This window comes from Antechinus flavipes, chromosome 2 (assembly GCF_016432865.1).
Source record: "Antechinus flavipes isolate AdamAnt ecotype Samford, QLD, Australia chromosome 2, AdamAnt_v2, whole genome shotgun sequence".
In the NCBI taxonomy this organism is placed as follows: domain Eukaryota; kingdom Metazoa; phylum Chordata; class Mammalia; order Dasyuromorphia; family Dasyuridae; genus Antechinus; species Antechinus flavipes.
The window spans coordinates 538,272,492-538,300,329 of NC_067399.1; the positions used below are offsets into that span (position 1 = coordinate 538,272,492).

The 27,838-nt window shown below is 33.9% G+C and overlaps 1 protein-coding gene across 7 annotated transcripts in view; it reads right to left on the reverse strand.

Moving 5' to 3' along the window:
• Window positions 1-27,838, reverse strand: part of MAP2K5 (mitogen-activated protein kinase kinase 5) — a 317,449-nt gene that overhangs the window by 81,096 nt on the left and 208,515 nt on the right. For 5 of the 7 annotated variants that reach the window (XM_051980795.1, XM_051980793.1, XM_051980797.1 and 2 more), the window contains exons 16-17: window positions 23,438-23,509; window positions 2,183-2,212 (exon numbers count right to left, since the gene is read on the reverse strand). In XM_051980795.1, the coding sequence (XP_051836755.1) occupies window positions 2,183-2,212; window positions 23,438-23,509 (102 nt within the window). The remainder of the gene's footprint in view (window positions 1-2,182; window positions 2,213-23,437; window positions 23,510-27,838) is intronic. The other 2 variants (XM_051980794.1, XM_051980799.1) reach the window with 1 other exon arrangement.

The window sequence follows — 27,838 nt, forward strand, 5'->3', positions numbered from 1 at the left end:
GGCAAGTCATTTAACCTCTCTGGGCATGTAAAATGAATACAACAATACCTGTAGTGTGAGTTGTATGGCTAAGTATGCTTAATTACTATATTGTCAAAGTAAGTACTAGGCAGATTTTATGGCATAGTCTAGTGTTAGAAATAAGCATAAATACTAGAGATATCTCTTGTAACAACTTTTTTTTTTTTTTTTTAAGAGGGAGGCCTGAGTAGAAGAGGGTAGAAAAGTACTATTTCCCCCACCTCTAGCCTACATGACACTATACTACAAGGATGTGAAACAAGTAAAATCAAATATGTCAACTCAAAACACAGCATAAATCATTGCTGGCTTTGAGCAAGGAGACAAAGTTTTGTTTGTAACTTTAGCTCTGGGAAATAGGGCTGATGGTGTCAAAAGCTGCTTCTAATAAAATTTTTATTTGGTGACAACACTCAATCAGGAGTCAAGGAAAACTGCTTCTTACTACTCTGGCATAAAGGTCAGTGCTAACTAGGGAGTTCAGTGTATTTGAATTTTCCGACTTCCACTTGACCGATCAAGTAAATGTGTATTTAGACATTAAGAAAAAATGCCCAGTAGGTGCCCAATAGACCAGAATTGCTACCATGTAGGCATTGTCAGAATACAGGGCTCTTTTCAAAGTTCTGTCTTAGCCTTTAACTCTTCATGTCTCAGAAACTATCAGCCATTGTGATTTCTTAAGAGTACATCATTCATTGTCTATTTAAAAATAAACCCCCAAACATATGGCAATGGCTTCATCTTTTGTCATCTTTGGAATATGGACCACAAAATTTGTGGATGCAGCCTTGTGTGCTTTTTCAGTTTTGTGAGTTGGAATAAAATGTTCTAAATAAATGATTTAAAATTTACTTGCCCAACATGAGATTTGGCCCAAAATGTAATCCAGATTCATAATCTGTATTATGCATGTTACATATATTACACATGCATAGGTCAAAAGTATGAAGAACTGGTACACTAAAATTTCCTTCAGAATTAATGTTAGCATGAATGTCAGGCTAGTGGCTACACAAAAGAACTGGCCAACATGAAAAAGATGGCTACAATACTGTGATACAACCTGCTAACAACCTGGATGGCTTCTCCGGGCCATCAGACAGCTTGAGCTTTAAAAAGGACAGGAAACAAGAGGTTTCCCACATGGGTACCTAGAGAATTTGTTTAAAACAGCTTATAAAGATGGTAAAGAGAATGAGTTCCATCCTATTATTCAATAACCACGGTTGTGATGCATCTGCATAATCTAACCACGCATAAATTAGTATGTGTAATACAACAGTTATTTGCATAATAATAGCAAGTTAATAGATGCTTAAAGAGCAGAGACCAACACCACCTTTAAATCAGACATGCCTCCAGGCACTCTGGCCTGTACAGACCAAGATGCCAGAAAAACAGTGAGTGTAAACCAGAGGAAAACGTTCAAATTATTCATTTGATACTCACCCACCCCTTCACCCCCTTGGGTATTTCACTTAATTTTTTTCCGCCCACAGTGGGGAATTGTTTTCGAATGAAAATGTAGCTTATATTTTTAGTTCTCGAATATTTTTGGAATAAGTATTTTGAAGCAATATTTAGAATTTAGTGATTAATGTTAGTGTATTGAAGAATCTATGTTCTGAAATGGGAGAATAAAGGAGTGGGGAGGAGAGAATAGGGAAGAGGGCACTAAAAAAAGCAAAATCAAACTCCCTTATAAAATTTAGTGCAAATGATATTGAATTTGATTACCAAAACACTGAAACAGTGACCTAGGCCAGATTTCCCTTTTAGTCTTTCACTTCAAACCATTTCAATTAAATTCAAAATCCCAAGAAGAAATAAGGGAAAGGGGGCTTTTCTTCCTCACTGCACAATGTAAGCATGTAGTGCAGGAACCGAGGCTGCATAAAAACAATGCCAAAGTCTCACAAAGAAGCAGCGTGATTATTGCTTCCATCGGTCTCACAAAAATAAAAAATCTGGAGCCACAAAGAAAAAAATAAAATAAAAAATCAATAGAGACTTCTAAATGACTGTTTTAAGATATCACTTTTCAATTTAACAGGACAGATTTATTTGTATGTGGCTCAAATGTTCATGATTGCTCCCTGCACCTTCATACATAGGAATGAATGTCACAGTGGCGAACGGCAGTAATGAACAATCTTACCTGAGGATATGGAAACCTCCCAAGAGCAAGCTGGGAAAGGAAATAATATTTGTCTAGTTATAGATTTGCATGCGGGGTAGATTTCCTTAAGACAGACAAGTACTAAATTTCACAATTGCATCCAGCAGAACAAACCACTTCCCCTCCCCCATCATGTTAAACACTTGACCTAAAAATAATCCTGTAATCCTATTAAAAGCTGTATTTAGAATGGACAATTAAATGGATGGTATTGTTTCCTTGAAGAAATATTATACTTTTAACACCTTAAAGTCTCCTTCAAAATCTCTCTGCAATAATAACAATTATGTAAACATCATTTAGACTTACATATTTTATGTACTGACACTTAAAATAACTATATAGTTGAATACTTACCAGTTTCTTAATAAGTAGATAGCAGACTTTAATATAGTGATTTACATATATTATCCCATTTTATCTTCATGAGGATCTTGTGAGGTAGGTGTAACTAATATGTCCAGTTTATAGATTAAGAAAAGTAAGGCTTTAAAAAGTTAGGTGACTTTCCCAGAATCACATGGCTATCTGAGGCTGTATTTGAGCTCAGGTCTTCCTGTTTCAAGTTCAACATTTCTACTATTATGCCTTTATAATGAATATATTATTACAGAAATAACTGTCAAATTGGGTAAGCTCTCATAGTTTTGGCCTTCCTTCTATAAAATGGGAATAATTATTTCTAGTCAAGTACTTTATGATTCTGGGAGGTACAACATCATGGAATTACAAGAATATCTCCATCTGGACTCTTATTAGTGATTTTCTAGCATTTAGCTGTTGATGTTGAAAAAACATCATATTCCAAGATTATGAAGCTAGATCAAGAAAGAAAAAAGGGAAAATACATGAAGATTGACTTAGAAGCTGTGATTAGAAGTCTAGTAACTTTCATTGCTCTAGCTGTAATTCTACTATTTGTAACTTTTAAAATCTTGGTCTCCTGCTTTTTATCAGTAAAATGAATAACTTACCCAAGAAAAGAAAATTATAAAACCATATATGTATGTATAAAGCAAATGTGCCAGAAGTTTCACATTTAAATGAGTCATAATCTTTAGTCACCTTGAAAAGTCATAAAATATGTCATTGTATAAAATTTAATTCCTTTTAGTGGAATTGCTTTTAGAGTCACAAAAAAACTAGTCTCATTACCTTTATAGCTATACTCTATTTTGGACCAGTAACAGGATTTCTCAGCTTGATTCCAGTCTCCTACTTAGCTACCTGGCACCAGATTCAGTTTTGAATTATAACTTCTTTGAGGGTAAGAACTGTGTCTTATTTACCTTTTTTATATCTTCAAATGTCTAAAATATGCTGTGCATTCAATACAATAAAACATAAGCCTTTTGATGGTGGAAAGTACTTACATTTTGTCATTGTTATCAACCTAGCAAATAGAAGGTACTAAATAAATGCTTATTGGATTGTATTGCAGAGAGGAATGTCTTAATAAATGATACTGTGGAATGAGTCAATAAGCTACATTTAATTGTTTCCAAATATTTTATTTATCTTCAAGGGTTTGAAATTTAGCAGCACTGAAGATATGTTTAAAAAATGTATAAAGTAGTTTGAACAAAGGCAGAAGAGTTAGAATACGATTATAGTTTCCTCCAGTGATCTCTTTGAAGCGAAAATATTCATTTAGATGTGTTAGTTGTGTTTGTCTAATGAGCAGTTCCATTATTTTATAGTCTTACCTCATCTATGAAGGATATATTAATATTCAATATTTGATGGGACCATTAAGTTAATTCAAAAATTTTTCTGTTCTGTACTTTGTTCCTTTCCTAACATAAATAGAAAGGATACAATAAATGGGAACATTAGCAAAACCTGTAATAGATTTCTTTTTTTGAGCCTGCTTATTGCATGTCCACAAAATACCTTAAAGTGTGAAGTATGCTACTTTGTCCCCACATATTGTGTTGAATTTTCACCCTAATATTTTGTAAATACAGTGCTTCATGCCAATGGAGTTTGCATAATGATTCAGGAGTCATTATGGGCTGTCATGTCAATAATATGTTGATTAAGGGTGCATACCATTCTATACAGATATGACAGACAGTGATGGCTCACTAAAAGCTGCTGCCTAGCATTATGCTGATCTCTAGATTATATGTTTCACATGTATTCTTTTCATAGAGCTAGACAATTACCAAGAAAAATTTATTTCACCTAAAAAAGGCAAGATAAAGCAAAGTGCTGAATTTTATCTGACCAGCTATGGGGTAAAAACTTTACTCATAGCACAGCCTAAGCCTGATGCTTACTATATCAGGAAAAGATGCTTGTATCAATTCAGAAAACATCCTTTTGATAAATATACTGATCCTTGACTTTTTTGAGTTAAAGGAGAGAAAAAAAGGACATGGAGTATTTAAAAAAAAGAAATGGAAGAGGTCCATTCTTCTCATGTGTTAAAAAAACAAAATCAAACACCAAAAACAAAAACCAGTCCATCATATTTCTAAACATTTCTTCTTGAAATGCCCGACTTTTTGGAAATAAGCACTTGTTTTTTTTTGGCTAGTGAAAGTCAAAAATGGTTTAAGCATAACTTTATATTTACCCAGTTCCTACAGGCAAGAAAACTGGTTAATGAAAATTCAAGGTGGGCTGGTCAATTTGGGAGTCTTTGCTTCGAAGTAAAGACTAGAGGCTCAGGGATAGGGGCAGAGTTTGAACTCGTGAACTCATCAGTCTGTGACTAGCCATGCTTTCTTTTTCTTGTACACTTCCCTGACATCCTACTGAACCTCATCCCCCGTGTCAACTCATCTCCCAGGAGAATCCTTTTCAAGGTACTGCCTGAGCACTGGAGGACCGGAGAATGGCTCCTTAGCCATGACCAGCAGAGGCCACTGTAACAGGAGCACAATCCTTCCCCCTCCATTACTTGTCATTATGAGACATATTTCCAAGGAAGCAACACTCCTAACTTGTGGACTGAGTGGAAACGAGCAGTGGCGCTTTGGGGCTGGCACAATGAGGAAGGGTGTCAACTCTCCATTTTCCTGTGTTCCCAGAGCTGATGCAGCACCAATATTTATACATCACAATAGTGGCAAAGTAGAAGGAAAATGAGAGGCAGTATCACGATGGAAGACCAATTCGGACCTTTGTCGAACTCTTTTTTTCAGACAGTGAATAAGGAAAAAGACTCTGGGCAGATTCTAGTGCAGGAAGAACAAGTTCTTTATGGGGCTGTCAAAAGTTTTTTTTTGTTGTTTTTTTAAATCAATGAATCCATTATGGGTAAGAGAGAGCATACACTACCAGTGAAAAATTCAGAAACAGTCAAACATGGGTTCTGTGTCTTTTACCCCTACTGCTCTATTGATCTATTTGCATTCTTCTCTAATCCCACCCCCACCCCCCCTTTATATTGTCAAGGTATTATAAATTAGAAAACTTACAAAAGAGAGTATGTAATCTTCCCTGAAATGGCCTGCAGATATGTCACTGTACTAAATGTGTTTCAGATTTAATGAAGCTTTAATGTCCTTTTTAATTTTGCCTGTTTCTGTATCACCAGGGGTCGAGCAAGGCAATCAGCACTCAAGAGGGTGGTTTGGTTTAAAACTAGGAAAAAACTCATTTGCTTATGAGTTGCACTGTATTTTCTTAATTAAATTTACTGAGTAAAATGGTTTAAGTTCAGCCAACCAATGACCTTTGTATGTAGATTTAGATTTATAAATAGGTTAACAGTTAAAGTAAAGAAAAAAAAAAGAATCCCAACAAAGCAAACAGATTAAGGCTATGCCAATAGAAATTTTTGCTGCCTTTATCATCTTTACGAAAGAAGCATTTAAAAATAGGCAGCTTAGGTCCAATAAAAAAAGTACACTTAAAAATACAGGAGCTCACAAGCAATAAGCAATCTATCAAAAGACTCACTTCCTCTTTACTCCCAGGAGGAGGGCAGCACAGAAGCTCTGGAAAAGCTTCATTTTCCCCCTTTCTCTTGGATACTATTTAGCATTTTTTTTTTTTTTTTTGGTTTGGTTTTTTAAGTGCATTTTGATTCCAAATACTTAAGATTCAGCAAACTGCAGAACACTATGCTTATTATGGGTAAGTTTATTATTTAAAAGGCAAAAAAGAATGCTCTAAAAACATTTACCAGTTGGGAATACATTTGAATAAAACCAAGTTGCTAATATTTTATTATAAAACTAGGAATGTATTCTGAGTCACTTCTCCTACAGAGCTCATCACACTAGGGATTCATCCCATTCTTAAGAGTATTGGTTTGAGGCATTTTCATATAGTTGAATTTGAAAATCTGAAGCTCAAATATGTGTAGGATAATGATAATTGAGAGAAAAGTACAAGGCAGAAATTCTGTAAAAATGTAAGCTAAAAAGTTAGAAAATGGAACTCTTATTTAGTCAAACGATGGAAATAATTTTCCTTGCCAATAAGAATTATCTATATTGCTAAGGTACTAATGACAAAGAAAACCCACTGTCCTTGGAAAACAAGTAAGAAAAGGATGTTTGGGACATATATTTAGGTGATGACGTCTCCTTAGTTTAGTAACTACACTGTGCCAGTAGTTTTAAAATTTACAGTTATGCTGAAGAACGTGTGATTTTTTTTATTCTTAATTTAGATACATTCTATGTTTCTCCCCATAACTGCAAATTGAAAATAAGCAGTTACCATATAGCCAGTGATCTAGCTGAGGGAGGACTTTATAGTCTGAAATGTTCTAAAATTTGTTCTTAATTACCTCGTGCACATTTTACACAATTAAATTTCCATCTAAGGATTTTGCATTTAGATTGTGTGCTGCTGTTAAACCCTCATTTTATAGAAAAGCAGCAGCCAGTCTGAAACATTCAGACATGGGGAAACTTTCAAAAATCAGACTTAACTACTGGATTACATAAAATTCCCTAGGTGAGATTTCATTCCAAGACCAATTTACTCACTTCTAGATAGATCGTTTAAATCATCTGAAACTATGCTGGTGAAGGACTTCAATAAATATTAAATATCTCAAAATCTACCTTAAGATTTTACTTTCCTTCTCATATATCAATTTCACTGTCCTCTTATTGCATGGCAAAAAAAAAAAAAAATGCTAAGGATATCACAGCAATTTACCAGTGTTAAAGTGCTTCCGTGGTTCAACTGACAACAAAGAAGAGCAGAAACACAAAGCATCTTGAAGTAGGGTTTCAATTAAATGTGGAGGATTTAGTAATGCAGGACCAAAAAAAAAAAAAAAAAAGAGTTACAAATTAATTTAATCTTCTGCCTATAGTTTGCAGCTGCACTCCAAAGTGTCTAGGGCTTAAGAACAAAGCCTTGAATGGCCTCGGAGTGAGGGAAGCTTCAATTTTTAATGTATAACGCCATTAGCTGATAACTTGTGGAATCTGCAACCCCTGCGGAGGGGCATAAGTGCGAGTAACAGAGACTGATGAAGTGACATATTTGTTCATGTCTAGAACTATGAAGAAGAGGGTTATTACTAATACCATCAGGCCCAACAGAAATATGGCCTAATAACCTTTGGGACACTCTCCGTTATCAGTTTTACTACAACAAATATATTAAATTCAAAACCTAATTCACTTTAATTAAAGACAATTAGTTTGTTTCACTATTATTTTTTAACTTGTACGATATTAAAATACATTGCAAATTAAAGACAAGGCAATAAATATGACAATAGTGCCAGACTATGTACTCCTTTCAATCTCTGGACTTTAGAAATGAAGTTTATTGCTAGGGCTTAATTAAGCAAATTTAAGGAAACTTATTAAAATGATAGGGAAATATCTTGTAATGTTTGGAGAAGAACAGTGATCTTGTTAGTCTACTGTCAATGCTTGATTTTCCCATAATTCATTCCTCTAAAAGATTTCCAAAAACTCCATCGCAAACAGAGTTCCTGTCATTGTTTTCTAGAGGATACTAAGGAAGTATCAGAATTTGCCCAACCTCACATTATGGCCTAGCAGCAGAACTTATTAAATAATGAAGAACTCTGGGTTCCATCAATGCTTAGACAATGAGCAAGTATATTTTCTACAAAAATTCCTGAAAGTACAGTGTATTATCCATTATGCCTAAAGAGAGAATTCTGTGCTCTCAGGAGATCTTGCAAATAATATATTTTTTCTTTGTGAGAGGGGTGAGATTCCCCATCCTGACATTTTGGCCCCTGGCTCCATCTACATCACTTGTGCTTTTTAACATATTTCAGTGCTTGCTTATAAAGAACAAGCAGCAACATCCTTACTAGGCTTTTCCTATAAAGCACAATTCTAAGTAATGCCTTTAACTTGGGGGACCCAAACACAAAGATGCCAAAATAAATAAAATAAACAGCACACTTATCTGTCATTCTAAATGTTCTATGTTTTACTCAGTAAATTGCTAATAATAATAATAATACAGAAAAGAAAGCATTACGAATAAATGCCTCTAATAGTGTGTTTTTTTTTTTTTTTTTTAATTAGAGATGGGTTTATTACAGCGGGTGCTTATATGGGGAGAGGGCAACAGTAATTCACAAGTACAATATCCTAATGTTGTTCCTTTAATTGCTGTATTTATTTCACTGTTAAAAATGATTGCCCACTGCAGCCGAACTGTGAATGTTGGAAAGCATGATACATGGAGGTCTCAACCTGGGCAAACTGTACCTAAACTTACACTTTATTGCAGCTTAGTTCACAATCTTCACCTAATATAGGGTTACATCCCAGTGCAGCAGGAGGATAAATCATCCTGGAATATTACTCCGGCAAAGTTTAGCTGTGACTGGAGCATATGTGCTTTCGAGCCACTGAAGCAAAGGCCCATAAAATACACTAATTACTGGAAGTTATGGTCACTGAGTGATTGATAGCTCTCTGCAAGGCAACTTCCTCATTTTCAGCTCTTCTGAAGGGGCTCATCCGCCACATAGCAATTATTAATTCATGACCCACCCCTCAGGCACTAGTACCTTTACTTCTAATTCTCCCACTACCAAACTGCTGCTACAGCTGGACACTGTCTTTCTTCATTGTGATGGCTGGGTAAGGATGATAAAAAGTAGGCTTCATGCTGAAGGCTACTGCTTTGATTCTTTGAATCTTGGTCGCACCCATATCTGACCTCAAAAACACACTGTGACTTCGCTTTCATAATTCCTCTCTTTCCAAAAGGCCTAGGAACTTACACATAGACCCAACAAAAGAAACCTATCAAAATATTCCCTTCATAGAATATAGATGTTTAGCTTAAATATAACTTTTCAGCTAACCTAGAGTAAACATGGGACAGCTAGCAGTTGTTTAAAAAAAAAAAATCTCCATATTGAGACTCCCCAAATTGTAGTTTTAAAGACATTTTAATTGTTCCATGTTGATTTTCATCAGTGGCTCTGTTCAGAGCACTGGTAATTACAATATCTGAGCATATAGCTAAATCTCTCCAAGTCACTTAAAATGGCTGTAAAGGTCTCTTTTTTAATCGTATTCTATGCACTGAGGGGGATTGCAGTGAGCAATTCTGAATTAAAAAATGATATAGTTTACTCATGATGAATGAGAGCAAACATTTTATTTTTCCAAGTGAAAAGTGAATTTACTGCAAATATATCTGCGCAGCTCAAAATGCACCACCAATGGCATTTGTTTTTCTTGTTAAGAGGAGGAGCAACAGATGGACAGATGGAATTTTAACCTATCTATCCTTTAATAGCCACTTAAGCTCTTCTTCCATGAAACCTCCTCAGAACTCTCTTTATTCCATAGAGTTCTATTCCTCTTCTGTGTTCACACCAATCACTCTTTCTACCATTCATCTGGAAATACTTTATCTTGTCAAATCCTCTGTGTCTGGGTTTTATTATTTTTGTTGGTTTAAAAAACCTAAACACTGGCACATGTTTCCTCTTCAGAGACTAGTGTTTCATGATCTGTCATGTTAGGATCCCAGATTGGATGATTATGTTTGTAGGGTTACACTGGACTTTAGAAATGATCTGATCCAAACTCTTCATTTTAAAATGGAGGAAATGTACATTCAAAGTGACTAAGTTAGTTGCCTGAGACTGAATGAGTAAATAAGCTACAAGGTTAGTATTTGAAGTCAGGTCCTCTGCACTATTTCCATTGTTCCACACTGAAGAGATGTGGAACATGAGTTACCAAGGGAAAGCAGTGCAAATGACGTTATCAAAGAAACATGTAATTGAAAAACAAGATGGGCTAGTTACATGACAATAGGGTTAACTAATAGATGGCTCATGTCTCTATTGGAGAGAGGGACAAGATGATTTATTGCAACCTGCATTTTTGGAGGGAATACCCAAATGGATGAAAGCATAGATATATTTGGCACATGAATGTTTCTCCTTTTAAAGTCTCATCCTGTTGATTCCTCCTGGTGGATAAGAGACCCTGCTTTCTCAAAGATTCTCCCAGTGTAACACAAACTCTGGAAGGGCCCCCCCAAGTTTGGAAGATGCTAGGTACAGGCTTGGTGATGGGCTGTGTCCACTAGTGGAAGATCATACTAGATAAGCCTGGCAGAAGCTCATTAGGAGTTTTCAGTCACAAAAATTTAAGAAGATGTTCTGATAAGGTATTGAAAAGTTCTGATTCACAATCTAAATAACATATCCTTGAGGTACTAAAGTAGTATTCAACGTATTCATGGTTTGTCTGGTTGGAGTATAAGTTCCTTGATGTTCATAAGAACACTTTATACTACTTTGTATATCTTACGCCACTTGACACTAAACCTTGTACAAGGTTTGTGTTAATTCAAAGTTGTTTGACTTGATGATTAAAATGACAGATCCATACTGTGCTTTTTATTTATGTGATTCTTCACTCTCAGGTTGGTAGCATGGCATAGTGGGATTAGTCCTGACTCTAGAACCAAAGGACCTGGGTCAAAGTCTCAGATCTGTCCCTTTACTGTGTGACCTTGCAAAAATGTCAGTTACCTGCCTTGGCTCTCAGTATTCTCATTTGCAAAATGAGAGGGATGGACTAGGTGGCCTCTAAGGTCCCTTCCAGTTCTAATCCTATGATGATGATCTTTCACAGGTAGAATTTTAACATAAGACAAATTCATCCAATTTTTCTTTTACATATCTCTGATGAATGTTAGAAATTCTTGATTTGGGGTTTGCAAGTCTCACTCAAATGAGCCCTGTTTATTTGTTACTACTATAGAAAAATATGTTAAAGAAAATGACAATTTTTCATATTTCAGTTTCATTGTTTAAATGGGTAGTTTAAAAAAAAACAGCAATGAATTTTCTTAGTTTAAATAAAGTTAAGCTATGACAAGAAGAAAAGGTCAAATTTGTAATACCCTTCCCAAAGCACTCAAATCTGTGTTTAATTTAAAAAATACTTGTAATCTCCAAGAGTAAAAGAATGATTATTTTAATATATTTACTTAATGTTTACTTTTATCTTCTAGAAGTTCACAGTTATTATCACAACAGGAAACTCTGGATGCATATGTCTGGGATAGGCATTCAATGCTCTTCTTTTCTCAACTCTTCTATTTAATGAGTCTTATAACAATGAGCCTTCAAAATGTACCCTAGTCTACATGGTTCTGATGATCTGTAGATATTTCAAAGCCAATCAAGTTAGAATCAAGTAAGGTCAATGCCTTGTTCTGCCTAGTGCTAGGAACACAATGTTCCTGTTGTTTTTCAGCATTTGTGCAATCCATCTTTACTTTTGGTAAGTTGGAACATGACAAACCCCATCGTTCAGCTATAGGTCCGGGGAAGGCTCCTGATAAATTGCTACAAATGGCAGAAATCTGGGAAGTCTCTTTTGCTTTTGTTAGTAAACAAAGCTACCTTCTATAATCCCTTTAAACAGATAACATACAGATTATACAAAAAATGCTATTTTTATTTGTCTGTTTACAAGTAAACTTATACATAGAGCTTTAAGATCTGCAAAGTGCCTTATGAATACCATCTCATTTGAGACAGTACTAACACCTTCCCCTCCCCTCTTATTTCTTTGCTCTCCTCTTTGATACAGTGAAAAAAACACTGGAGTAGGAGTTAAGACAGCTAGCTAAGTTCTAACTATTCTCTTTTCTGGTGACCTTGGGCAAGAATTTGCTTTTCAATAAGTTTTATTGATGGGCAAGTTATAATATAATCTACCTGAATTACTTCTTATGTCAGATGGAGATGATAACACCAGCCCTATCTCACATGTTGTTATTCAGCTGTTTCAGTCATGTCCATACTCTTTGTGACTCCATTTGTAATTTTCTTGGCAAAGATAACAGAGTGGTTTGTCATTTTCTTCTCCAGCTTATTTTACAGATGAGGAAACTGAGGCAAACAGGGTAAAGTGACTTGCCCAGGGTCTGAAGCCACATTTGAACTCAGGAGAAGGAATAATCAATCTTCCTGACTCCAGGTCCTAGTGCTCTGTGCACTATGGCACCTAGTTGCTCTCTATCATAAGTAGGATCAAAGCTGAGATTAGTGCCCATCTGTCAGGAATACTGTAGGAAAATTCAGAGAGTTATCATAAAAATTAAAAGCATTTGTAAATATATAAATGCTTTAGTACTTACAAAGTACCATGTTGCATACTGTAATACCATTTATTAAAATGATTGTGCTAGCAAATGACATACAGAATCTCTGCACAAATAGGATTTTTGTTCATAGTCTTTAAAAGAACAACTAATTTAATTACTGGTACTGTTCATGAAGTCATAGACAAAAGTAAATGAAGTTTCTAGAGATGTCACAATGTTAGCTGGAGAAATATCACAGAATCGTAGAATTCTAGATTTGGAAAATATATTAGAAGTCACTGGAAGTTGGGAAAAAAAATCTTTCTACGGCATTCCTGATAAAGAGACATTAATCTGTACTTTGACACTTTTCTTGACTCATCATCCTGAATTCAAATTTGAGCCCAGAAACTTACTAGCTGTGTAATTCTGGGCAAGTCACTTATCTCTATTTGCCTCAGTTTCTTCATTTATAAAAAGAGCTGGAGAAGGAAATGGCAAACTGCTCCATTACCTTTGCCAAGAAGATCATATATGGGATCCCAAAGAGTCAGACATGATGGAAAATGAACCACAACAAAACATTGTGTATCTATTGCTAGTAAATGTTTTAACCTCATTATGTAAAAAGTTGTAATAGAAACTCCCCAACTAGTCACTGAAGAAAAGTTGGCTAAAACATAACTGGAAGCCCATTATGGGATTAGGGATTAGAGAGGATGGGCAGCAGATGCTACTTTATACTTTTTTGTACAATAATATTTTAGCCAAAAGGTCAGAGGACTACATAGTTCTAAATCTTGGAAATTGTCTTGACATTTCTCATGCTTTTGGATGTACCTTTTCTTTGTCTATCACTGGTTTCCTGCAGACAAATATGATCAGCAAGTCAGTTTCTTCATGGGATGCCCCAGCACATAAGATAAATACAGAAATCAGATCCAATTTCCATATTTAATCCTTAATAAAGTTCACCCAGGGAAGAATAGGAAATCTCTTCAATACTAATTTAAATGTTTAGTATTTGCACTGAGTGTGTGCAGTGTGGTCAACCAGTGCCAACTTTGGGAATAGCTTTTATGATACAGAAAAGTTGATTGCAATGGACTAAAGATTATCTATTCTTACTATTACAAGACATCCAAAAATCATTAGTTATCAACTACTTTTATTAGACTTAAAATCTGTCCCTTTTTTGTACAATGGTCCAAAAAAGTGCATATCATAATCAAAGCTGAATGTTCTAATTTACCAGGTAATAATAGAGATGCTATGCCACTTGTTATTTGTGATTTCTAGGGCATGCAGAGTATGGTTATATACTTTATTAGATATAAACTATTCAGAATTGGGAACCACATTTAAATATTGTTAAATTTCCAAGTATTTAGTTTAGGACTAGGTACTCAATAAATTAAGCTCAACAAATATTTTACGATAATATTTCAGAAGTTCTCTTCCACTAAATTCCTATTCTAAAACCTCATCAGGGATTCAGAATGGACTCCAGTTTCTTGAAGGCTATGCTAATGGAGTACCAACTCTGCCAATTCTTACTACATTGGCAAATATTCAAAAACAGACTTAGGAACAGACTACAAAGGATGTCCCAAAAGCCTTGGTGTAATTTAAAACTTTGTTTAAATAACTTAAAACTGTACCAAAACTTTTTGAGACACTTTATATGTGTTATTGTGCAAAGAGCAGCCAAACTAGTATGAAGAGACAAATTATCAAAAGAACCACGGGAAGCTGAATGTTTCTGCTCATAGCAAACTCATGAAAACATTTATTAAAGGCAAAAAGTGTGCTCATCTACATAGGCAAAGACATTATCTATACTGATGAAATCACAAATCTTTGATACATTTCAAGATAGGCAAAGTAATCTGTTAGCTACTCACACTTCACCATTAATACCTGTTTTCTAGATATATCAGAAAGTAGTTATGTCTAGATAAATTAATGTTTAACAGAGTCAATACCATCAAGGTGGATTATATGCCTAAATTCTGAGAAAAATATGGAACAAAACTAGACAGAAAACTGGGCCTAAACTATATAGTATTTCTTAAATACTTCAATTTTTATTTCATCTAATTCACTGTGTCCTATGCATCTATTAGTAGTGAGAAGCATCTAAGTCACTTTTTAAAACTTCTCCTCTGATATTAATTTATTTGTTTTAGCATGACTACAAACAGGTCAATAGAGTTGGTTCTTAAAATTTCCCAAGAATGCAGTTATTACATCAGACTGCTCATTTCTCATGCTAAAATCTACTTGGAAAAAATACTTATATCTATGTATATTTGTTGTTTTCCATTTTCCCAAGGAAAACTCACATTCTGATTGAAAGCCATCTAAATATTATCTTAAAAAGTGAAGTAGTTCCATGATATAGAAATACTAAGGGAGAGAGGGGGAAAAAAGAAGAAAAATCTCCAGATAAATAACATATAGATATATTTTTCCTACTCTTACAACAAAAAAATGGAAACACAGAATGACTATCATCCTGTAAATCAGGTTTTGGTATCAAATAAATATTATGGCAAAGAGATATGGTTCTGAAAATCTGAGCTTCAGAATGAAGACTGGCATATAACTCACAGTTATCAATAATAAAAACATCTGAAACCAATTTTATTCTGAAATTCAAAAAGACATTTAAATGAAAATAGAAATGTCTTATGAAGACGTCAAAATAGACTTTGAATTAATTAGTTTAGGAACTAAAAATTTCCAAATTTACCAAAGTTTTGTAAATATTGTAAAGTTGGATGAAATACTTGGCATTAAAATATACAATGCCTATGTTTCTTGTAACTCAGAAACATTTTCTTCATCTATTAATGATCAGTTTCTTGAAGGTCTGGCCAAAGTGAGTTAAAAAAAGTTAAACCAAATTAAAACTTTCGAAAATGACATTCTTTAATTTTCTAATTATGAATTGAAATTTCCTACATTCCTATAGAGAAAATTACAAATCTAGAAAATACACGATAATACTCAAAACATACATTTGACAGTTACAATATATTAAAAAGGCATGTATTACTTAGATGATAAGGAGGTACTTTGGAAGGAATTAAGAGTAAATGGCTAAATGTGCAGATATAGGAATATAAAGGCTGAGCTCCTTAGACTTTTCTTTTTAAACCCAGCAACAAGTATAAAACTCTGGAATAAACTCTAGCTCTACTCTTTGCCAGTAGAATATAACCTAGAAATACCACCTATCCCCACATCAATTGATGGTGTTACTTTAATGACCATGACCTTGTATGGCGCCCTGAATATCTTCTTCACCTATCTTGAGACATTTTTCTAAACCGCTGTCCTTGCTTTCATCATTTAACACATCACTCAAGCCACTTCAATAAAACAGTGATCACGTTGAAGAGAGGTCTCAAAGGATCAGATGACATACCAATTAACAAAGCACATGGAGCCAAATTGTTCTGTGAGCCTGGCTCAGGAGACAGCATAAAGTAGAAGAAAAACAAAGGGAGAGAGCACACTTGAGTGAAAAGAGCAAAATACATGCACTAAAATGTTTACCTAGTATCGGCTACAGTGTAAAAGCCTGCCAGGATTTTCTACAGTCAACTTAACAATCAACAAAACCTTTGATATAGAATTCTAAAAAAAATAAGTAAATAAGATAAACTTTAAGGACATGTTCGGTAAGAATCAGAATATATTAAGCAGTGAAATGCTTTTTTTTAAAGGATAAATATATAGTTGGTTTGGAGCATGGTAAATGTAAGACAAGTTAGTTGAGTGTTCATAATGTGGACTGTCTGTTTTTGTATTTTTAAATACAAGTAGAGATTGTATTTAGAGAGCAAATATTAGTTGCTATTAAAAAGGAAATATATTTCACTTGTAAGAAAAACTGTTAGGATCCCTTTTTTCATCTAATATTCCTAGAAGGTTTGGCTAAAACCAACAGATTTCAAAAAAAAAAACAAAAAAAAAAAAAACAACTAAATTAAAATATCCTAAAAAAACCCATTATATATTTTTCTAATTTCAACTTTTCAGGTAGTACTATATGTGTACTTGATTTTTTTACTCACCATCAGCAATAATATGCAATGACTGATGAGTGATAACCAATAGTGACCCACTTTCTCTAGAGATTTAAAGGTGACATGTAAGTGCTGAACTGCCCATGAAGTAATTGTGAACCAAAATCTTTTAGGTGCCAAAAATAGGTCCAGTAAAGATATCAAATACAAAATAGGCAACTATAAAACACAAACTAAACCGAATAAAAACAAATTTTCATCTGACTAAAACCAGCCCCCAGTTATGTATTAAACATATTTACATTTTAAAGTTCAATCTTGAAGTCAAGTATATGAACCACAAAACTGTATATCCCATGAAATCCTCAACTGAACAGATTCACATATGCATTGATTTTCCAAGAGATGCACACGAATATCCTGGGGCGGGATTAATTCTTCAGTTTGTCCTAGTTCATGAGTTTTGCATTATAATTCTACTTAAACCTCTTGTTAAACTCTAGTACTGAGACTTTGTTTGTCTGTACCACATAAAACAACTTATTTTTGTCCAGGGACTTAAGAGGTCATAATATTCCATGCCATAATTGAACTGGTCTTCTTACAACTAAAAGGGGAATTTCAAGATTGCATCAGTCTTATATATAAATAGAGTATATAGGGAAATACAAGGGAAAATTCCCTACAGGAAAAAAAAAAAAAACCTGTTAGAATCAAATAACCTAAAATAAGCAATATGGGAGGAACACTCTCTTTTTTATTTTTTAAACCTTAACAATTGCTGTGATCCAAAAGGAGGATCTCATTTTCTCCTTTATGAAATAAAGCTACTATCTTAATGCTATTATCTTTGTCAGATGGAAAAAAGAGAAAGTTTTTGTTGTGGTATAATACACTATATTATTAGGATTGTACAAACTTAAGATCTGGATGCATCTGTCTCTTTGCTGATTTTTAAAGGCCACATCTTAAGAATATTATCCTACTATCCCATCTGCCAATGGGAAAGCCTCAGGAAGGAAGGCTCTCCTTTGATTCTTATAGCAAAGAGCATCATGGAGCAGGTAGAGAGTCTATTCAGAGAGCACTCTACTAGGATGTTTATCCTCCACAAGTGGCCTTGGTTATTATAGTTTTGCTTTGCCTCAGTTGCCTAATTTCAAAAATGAGATTATTTCCTTCTTTTTAAAATCACAGTTATCCTGGGAGAACAAATAAGGCTGTTTATCTAGAAATACTCTGAGAGGAGCAGCTACACAAGGAGAAAGTAGAATTTATTTTTGATTTATACACTTCAGATGTTTTTGCAGATTCTGGTGCTTCATGTCCCCCCAGACTTCTGAGGGAGACCAACCAAGATCAAACAGATGATCAAACTGCTTGGTTTTCTGCTTCCACTACAAATAGGAGACCACAGATCAATAAGAATGAAATATCCAAGATTGTTACCTCTTCCTTCAAGCACGTGATGTTTCAAGAAGTAATTTGAACAATGTACTTTAGAATGCTAACCACAAATACATACAAATCTCACTTTATTTTCTGTGACCCTTAATTTAGATCAGACAGAAATGAAGAGATTTGTTCTTCAGCTCTTTTTCTTGAATATAAAAATTTCTCATTATTTTAAACCAGGAATCGTCAGGAATTTTTTTGTCATGGACTGTGGGATAAATGGTAAATGTTTAATAACTGGCTCTCCAAAACATCTCACACCTTTAACATTTTTTAACATTATTATTATTACATTATTAACATTTTATCTATCACATTCTTAAGCTAAAACAATAAAAAACAAATCATGATTTGTAGCATTTGCCAATTTCTAACATCTAAATGCACTAACTGAAAAATTAACAATTGACTCATGAAAGCAAGCGTGAACTGGTTCTAGCATACTCTTGCATGAATCCCTTTGGAAGATTGGTGAAACCTATGGCCCTTTTTGTTGAATAATATTTTTAAATGCATAAAATAAAATATTTATAATTATAAAGGAAACTATTAAAATATAGTTATCAAAATGTTAAAAAAAAAAAAAACTTAAAAACCTCAGGTTAAGAATTCTTACTTTAAATGATTCTCTCATATATCTTGTTCTTTCAGAATCATACTGTGCCTATGAATTCTTTATTACATGCCCTCTTTATGAAAACTCAAACTTTCACACTTGAGGATTCAATGACATTATCTACTCTCAAACTAGACGCATGTTATTCTATACCCTAAATGTTATTTATTGTTTAAATGCATATTGAGTTTTGCTGATATATTTGGTCTTTCTTCCTTTACTTATCTTTCTATAGCAACATATGTATCCTTAATGACAAGCTAGAGATAAGTGCATTCATGCAGACTGTAGGACAACATCATGAAGATACATACTTGTTTAATAAACATTTTAAAGTGATAATTAAGTAAGTGTCTGAGGCCAGATCTGAACTCAGTCCTTCTGACTTCAGGGCTGGTGCTCTATCACTGCACCACCTCGCTACCCAGGCTTTAGTTTTCATATTTGTAAAATTAGGAGAGGTAGACTAGATTATTTCATCTTTAAAGTCTCTTTCAATCTTAAATAACACATTCTATGTTTTTTTCTATCTTTCCATGTCATACATTTCCCCGCCTCTGCACTGAGACTAAATTTCTCACACATAAGATGTTCTCTCTTCCCTCACCATTTTATTCTGTTACTGTTTGCTTTTCTTGAACAAAATGTGGTTTTTCCTCATTTCTTTTATATTCAGACTTGCATTTTCTTTCATGTCATTCTTTATGCTTTGAGTCTCACCTACTCTCAAAAATTAATGTTTTTTCTCTTTTCTTCCAAAGGGTCATACAATAGCTTGCCTCCAAACTTCTTTTATGAAAATTTTCCTGTACAAGTGGAAATGAGCTTTTACTTATTCTTCAATAGTTTCTTTATATTCTACTAATATTTTAGGCACTTAATGCTACACTAGACTTATCCCTTGATCTTCCTACATCAGTGAACAAACACTTTTAAGATTTATCATGTGGATGTGGCTCTCTTCAATAGTGAGATAAACCAAATCAGTTCCATTTATTCAATAATGAAGAGAACCAGGTATACCCAGCTAAAGAACTCTGGGAAAGAAGTGTGAACCACCACATACCATTTCCAATCACTCTGTTTTTGTCTGCTTGCATTTTTAATTTCCTTCTCAGGTTAATTTTACCTTATTTCTAAGTCTGATTTTTCTTGTGTGGCAAAATAACTATGAATATGTATACATATGTATTGTATTTAACATATACGTTAATATATTTAACATGTATTGGACTACCTGCTATCTGAGGGAGGGGTTGGGGGGAAGGAGGGGAAAAGTTGGAACAGAAGGTTTTGCAAGAGTCAAAGCTGAAAAATTACCCATGCAATCTTGTAAATAAAAAACTATAATGATAATTAAAAAAAAAAGATTTATTATGTCACTTAATATTTCCTAGCTGTGTGACCCTGCGCAAGTCCCTTAACCCCAATTGCCTCAGGGGGAAAAAAAAATTTGTTATGTACCTGGTATTGTACTAAATATTGGGCAGAAAGGCAAAAGTAAGTTATATGAAAGCAGTTTTCTGTTTTTTAACAATAAATAAATGCCATTTATATAGCACCTACTATTTTTTAAAAAAGGCAAAAACAGTCCCCTACTTCAAGAAGCTTACATTCTAATGAAGAACATGTAAATAAATAGGTATATGTGTGTGTGTGTGTGTGTGTGTCTATGAAACATATAGAATAGATGGAATATAATCTTGAGATAGTTAGGCATTATACTTTATCTGACAACTGAAAACCATTTTCAATAACTATGGAGAGACTCATCACCAATAAGTTGGCTGTTAGGACATAAACTATGAAGTCATGGAATGTAGGAAGTAACTTCACCTCTCCCAAATAAAAAACAAAACTCCACCATAGAATAACCTTCAGTTTTGTCTACTGCAGTGATAACTAAGAATTTCAGAAAAGAGTGCCAAAAATGCTTATGAATTAATCAATTTTAATTGATTAAAAAATAATTATTGATTAAACAATTAATTAATAATTTAATTTAATTTAATCAATGGCAGTTAGGTGGTGTTGTGGATAGAGCCCTGAAGTCAAGAGAACCTGCTCTCAGACACTTAACACTTCCTAGCTGTGTGACCCTGGGCAAGTCACTTAACCCTAAGCCTCAGGTGGGAAAAAAGAACTAATCAATTTTAAGATAGCATATAAACATGAATTTTGTTTTTAGTATTTTAAATGTGAGATCTTTTTTTATATCAATGAACTGCCCTTCTGCTGAAGGAACTACTTTTATCAGTACTGATATCCTCACTATGACCAACACCAGAAGACATAAGGAAGTTAGAAATAAATGAAAAGATGGCTCTTGGGTTCTGGTTGGAGAAGCAAATAAAATGATTGGTGAAATTTGTTTCATCGTGAACCTAAAAACATCCAAAAACATGATCTGCCTCCTAATTACCTTGTCTTTCAATTATCATGATAAGGATGGGCAGAAAGATAACTGTGGAAATATCTGCAGCTTACAATGCAGAGGCTAAAAACATAGAGAAAACTTGGCAAGATCCTTCAAACCAAGTTAACATATAGAAGAATACTTAGTGACTTTTAAACAAAGATGGTAGAGTAGAAATGAAAAATCTGCTGGAAAATATTGTTTTAGGATTAGAAAGAACCATGAAGACTTTTTTCAAGAAGAAATCTGAAAGGCACTGGACATAGAAAATACCAAAAAATTAAATTGATTTTATCTTAATGTACAAGAAACGGTAAATTATAGGTGAAGTAGACATTTACACCATATCCAATTACAACAGCTCAATGGTTACTGAACAAGGATTTACATTTTGAGTATCCTTGGGTGGTCTATTCAAACAAGCTTTCTCCCTTCTCCCTATGCACCCCCTCCCTTCCACCTCCCATCCCTCACCAGTCCTCTGCATACACATACATACACACCAGTGGGAAATGGATAATGAGGAAGCCAAAATAGCTCAAAAATCATTATATTTCCTTGTCAAGAAGAAAAACATGGCAGCCAAAGGGACAATACTGGCATATAAGCTTGTTTGCAAAGTGTTACAAAGGAGAACAGAAAATTATAAATAATATTACCTGACACAATAGAATAGAATGGTATAGGGGAAAATAATTATGCATAAAGTCTGGCTTAAGATCCAGCTAAGCCATATTTTCCCAAGACCATTTCCAGATGAAATTGGAGCAAATTTTTATTGGCTTTAGATTTATAGACCAACAAAACCCAAAGCAAACTTCATATTCATTGTAAGTAATTAATTTATCTTTTATAAACTCTTAAAACACCATGATAATTCCTCTGAAATTTTTCTTACTTTGTACCTAAGCAGTTAAATACAACACTTTTCTTGTGAGTATTGGAAAACTTAATAGTTGTACCATGTAAGTTAAGGGAGGACAAAAATGGGCTACTTCACTTATTTTACATAACAAATAGGAATTTAATAATATGCTTGATGGTAAATATGGAAAAGATGAAAATGATAGTTATTTTAAAAAGTAGAAAGGTAAAACATGGTTCCTACAAATACAAAATGTCAGTTATTCTTCAGTTCCTGAAACAAGATCATTTACCAATAATCTTTAACAATTGCTGGAATGAAAAACTCAACTTTGGGTGTTTGTCCATTGTTATGATGTATACACAGTCCACTTCCCCCCACAACTCTCCTTGTATGAAATGGCATATGAGAACATAATTTAATTTTTAAAAAAAGAACACTTTATGTTTTTGTTAGCAAAGAAAATTGTTTCTGATGAATATAACTTCACTCATGCCTTACAAACAATGCATTTGATCAAAAGAAATTGTCACCTTAGCTGCATAAATTCTGCTAAGAAAGATCTGTCTATTTCTGTGTTTTAAGAAATCCTTGTTTTTTGAATCAATGTAAATTTAAAAACTTATTTTTGAAGCACTTGTGAGTGTTCAGAATGAAATATTCTATTTATAGTTAACCAGACTGGATCAGAGTATTTTCAACATAAATCTGAAGGAATATCCCTGTAGATCAAAGGTCACTCTACAGGAAGGTGAATATAAAGTTCTAGTGGAATTATAATTGACCTACTATAATTAAGTCCATTCTAGATACAGCTGAAAAGTTTAAAAATTCTGAAAACCTTTGTTAAAAACAATTAAGACCTTATTACATTATCAGCACATAACCCATATACACAAATATGTACACAACTATAAAGTAAGATATTATTTTATTTCAGTAAATATACCAAAACTCATATAGAAGGAGGATAATCCTTTAAAGTAAGCATCTTGGGAAATAAAAATTTGTTCCATTGATGCAGCTACTGTCAAAATATTTTTTGAAACTTTACTTTTATAACTGCCTTCAGAGTGAGTTTATAAATCATACAAGAAGTATACATGAAAAGCAGTTCTAGTATTTTGTAATCACACCTCATGTGTGCATACACACAAACATACATAGATAAAAATATGTATACACATAAACATACACATTTAGCATAACAAAATCTCTTAGTTTTAATTTTTTTAAAGTCTCTTCTTCCTATTGGCATAACAGCTAAGTACAGATATGCACAGACATATACACTTTTTCAGCTTACCTCCATGAAAGAGATTCCTAAGCTCCAAACATCTGAATGGATTCCATATTGCTCCCCTGAAATTCTTTCAGGCTACAAGGAAACAAAAGAAAAGTCCTAAGCCCAGCAAAGCTGCTTAAAGAAAAAACAAAATGAAACAAAAAGCAACAAATTTAAAACAGATAAACAAGAAATTAAGGTAATTAGGTACTGAGGCAGGATTATAACATGAAGGAATGTGTAGGAATTGGAAATTCAATTCACACAACATTGCAGTTTCTTTATTGTGCTAGAAGGGCCAAGAGCTTGAGAGTTTTCTTATATGTTCATGGCTGTGGTGCTTATACACTACATTTGGGGCTGTTACTCCTTAATTCAAGATGAGTAATAAAATGTGCCTAGATAGCTAGGAATAAAGTCAAGCCTTTGAACTACAATATCCTTCAGTCTTCTTAATACGAACAATTTGTGAATGAGGTTCTGTGGGATGGGATCTGAAGAGAAGGAATAAGCAAGGCGGAATGGTGGCGGGCTAATGTTCTGGAAAAATACCACAAAAGTCCCCCACTCCCCATTATTCATACAATCCTTTGAGTGCACTTCATGACAAATGTTTAAAATCTGTTTATTGTCAATAATAAGGCCTAAGTTAATAAAGATTTAAATGTAACAAAAAAATTAGGTATTTTCCCCTTTATATTGCTGCATCATCCCATGAGGAAAAAGACACAGATCAAGTACTCCTCACATTTCTCACATATATCTGTTTCTATGTTTCCTCTGAATCCTATTTCCTGTGAAATCAGCAAAGTCCTCTAACTCAGCTAGTAACTAGATGACTAGATAACTTTAAAAAAAATTTTTATTAACTAATCTACTATTAATCAAGATAGAATCACTCAGCAGAGCAAAAACAGAATAAGATGTATTATAGTACCATTTCTGGGGTGCTAGTGAATATAATCATCTGAACACTTACAACTCAGCATTTTACTTCCATGTTTTTATAACTGCAAACTTTCAAATTTTGTCCTCATACCAAAGCAAACACATTCCCTACTCAGACTCATTCAGTGTATGTCAGTATCTATTCATTATAGAATTAGTCATTACAAGTTCAGGTTTGAATTGACTGAAGGTGGGGTATTAGGGTCTAATTACATTATAGAAAGAGTAAGCAGCAGCTGTGGAACAAAAAAAAAGACACAATTGCTTATTTACAAATTCAACAAATATTTATAGCCAAATGATCAGGCCTAATCAGGTCTTTAGATTGCTCAATATCTATTAAATTATGCATTTTCATTAGAATAAAGACTCTTTCAGTGTTTATCATAACAGATGATCCTGGAGAACTTACTCAGAAACATAGTTTCCTCCTTTTAGCAAAGAAGAAGAGCAAAGGTAGAAAGTAATGCAACATATGCTATCAGATGAGGTTGCTATAACTCTTAAGTTTTGTTACAAGGAAAAATACAATGAGGAAAAAGTATAGTTTAGAAGAAATGAGACAACAATAAGGTTTAAAATCAGTAAGTCAATAAAATCATCAAACAATAAGATAAACAGTCTTTAAGTATAAATTTCACATAAAATTACTCAGAAATTGCTGAAGTACAAAAGGACACTAGTTTAATGGAACAAGTCCCTCTCTCTCTTATTCCTTTCCTATTTCCTTTCTTTTTAAAACCAAGATTATGGTCAAGAAAGATATGGTCACATTATACAGAAGGTGGCAAAATGAATTCTGCAACCCATGTCCATAAGATTTTGTTAGGCATGACAATGAGATTGAGTACATTCATTAAATTTTCTCATTAGACAACAAGCCAAAGAGAAAAGTGAATTGCACACTGAAAATTAAGCATAGAAAAATAAATTTAAAAAGGAAAAGCAAAAGGGTAAGCTAATAATTCAACCACAGATATCAGGTGGTAGATACAGAGAACTCCTTGTGGAGAGGATTCTGACAACCTCACATTGCAGAAATTATCCTTTCAATAAGCAGATGAAACAAGATTACTATTGTGATGCAGAGATTGGGCAGTAACGCATGGCAAGTTCAGGTAGCAAGCTCTGTGTGGCTACCCTGAAGAATTCATATGGTAGAAAGAACTTGGCAAATGCTCCCAAAGCTACTGAAACAGATTCAATGCACAAGGGAGATTCTAAATTCATTCTGGATTTATAATGCCAGGCCTATATGGCCTTAAGCAGCAGTTTTGAGCTGATGTCATACTTGAAACTAAAATGGTCTGCCAAAACCCCCACCAGACTTTGCATTACTCATGATGAGCTATAATGGGCATTTTGCAGTTAAAATGCTGAAGCTGGTATGTGGCTCCTCTGATAGGACAGCTGTCACCAATGCAGAAAGCAAGTTAACTGGGGGAAAAAATTTCTCAAAATAAGTTAAAAAAAATAAAAAATTGAGTTTTAAGTACACTTAAAAAAAATTTTATTTGTATTAGGAACCTTAGTACATTCTTAATAAGAACAATAAGCCATGATTCAAAAGAAAAACCAAAAACAAAAGTGTAGGTCAGGAGAGTAGTCATGAAGAACTGAGTGGTTTAGAACTCAAAATTTCAGTAATGAAAGAAAGCACCTCCTTTTCCAGCTATCAGCAAAAAGAATCTAAAAATCGAGCTCCATGGCTCAGCACATCTATACTCCAAGAAGGTCATTTAGTGTAATCATTCCCAAACTGACTAGGTTTTGTGCAAGGAAATTCCAGTATCTCCATGCCAAAAGCACAGATCATCAAAGTGAATTAGTTGAATTCTACAACAAAGAGAAAAAAGCAAAAAAGAGAGCCTATGCTAGGGGGGTCAAACAATTTATCTTATAAAATATGTAATGTACTTGCAGGTATTTTAAATTGGCATTTTTCTAAAACATATAATTTTTGAGTTTTGTTTTCAAGTCCTCATACGCTCTGAATAGACACCACCAATTGGTTTGGAGCATGTAATATTGTTGTTCTTCATTGAAAACAAATAGCAAATATAGGCAAGAAAGATTGCGATAGCAATATGGGCAGCTGCGACAGGAAATCAGCTAACAGAGAGAGATGTGAGCTGAGCCAACCGTGGCTCAGCTTTTTTTTCCCCTCAATAAGTATTTCATTTTTCCAATTTCAGCATTCATTTTTGTAAGATTTTGAATTCCAATTTTTTTCTCTTTTACTTTTCTCTTTCCTCAAACAAAAAGCAATGTGATACAGGTTATACATGTACAATCCTGTAATGGGCTGAGGCTTGAGTTGATGCACTGAGGTCCCAAGCACATGAGGCTAAATAGTAATTGGATCATACTCTATTAATATATAATCTTGGAGAAAGAATGGCCCCCGCCCACTCTTTGTGCAAGTCCTGATGTGTTGTATAGGAAATGACGATTTTGATGGGTGGAGGCAGGGGAGTGGAAAAGGAAGGGGAAGGAGAGACTTTTGGGATTGCCATTGCCACGGTTGGCTCAGCTTACATCTCTCTCTGTTAGCTGATTTCCTGTCGCAGCTGCCCATATTGCTATCGCAATCTTTCTTGCCTATATTTGCTATCGCAATCTTTATTCACCTCTTCACTTGAATAAAGACTGAAGATTTTTCCCTTAACCTGAGTTCCTGACTCCGGCTGATTTTAAATACGCGATCATTACACAATCCCTTTAAACACATTTCCTTATTAGTCATGTTGTGAAAGAAAAATCAGAACAAAAGGGAAAAAACTGTGAGAAAGAAAAAGCAAAGCAACAAACAAAAATGGTAAAAATATTATGCTTCAATCTACATTCAGCTCCATAGTTCTAAAAATATGTAGCATATGGCATTCCTATCCCAAGTCAACTGAGATTATCTTGGATCACTATATTGTTTAGAAGCGCTAAGTCTATCATAGTTAATTATCATATGTAGATTGAAAATTCTCAAAAAGAAGTCACATCAAATGGTAAAAGAGGTAAAAAATAATAATTCATGTTGGCTTTTTAAAAACAAACCTTGAAATGATGAACTTAAAATTTTGCATTTTTATATATGATTTTTAAAACCTGACATCTATTCAATAATACACTTTTCAACAACAACAAAAAAAAGAAATTAAAAAAAAACTCAAGAAACTAGAGGCCATCAATAAAGTAGAACAAATAATGAGGCTGTTCAGAAAGCGGTGTAATATGATGGAAAAAACACTGGTTTTGGAAGACTCGAGGAATTTACATTTCTAATACTCAAAGTAAAGTATATCACTTGAAAAGCAATAGGGGTAAGACTATTAAAAGCCAGACAAAGATTTTATATTTCATCTTAAAGGAAATAGGGAGCCAGTGACATTTACTTAGTAGAGAAGTGACATGGAAGACCACTTTGTCACTTGAAAAGGCAGACATGTAGTGAAGAGATGCTTAAGGCAGGGAGACTAA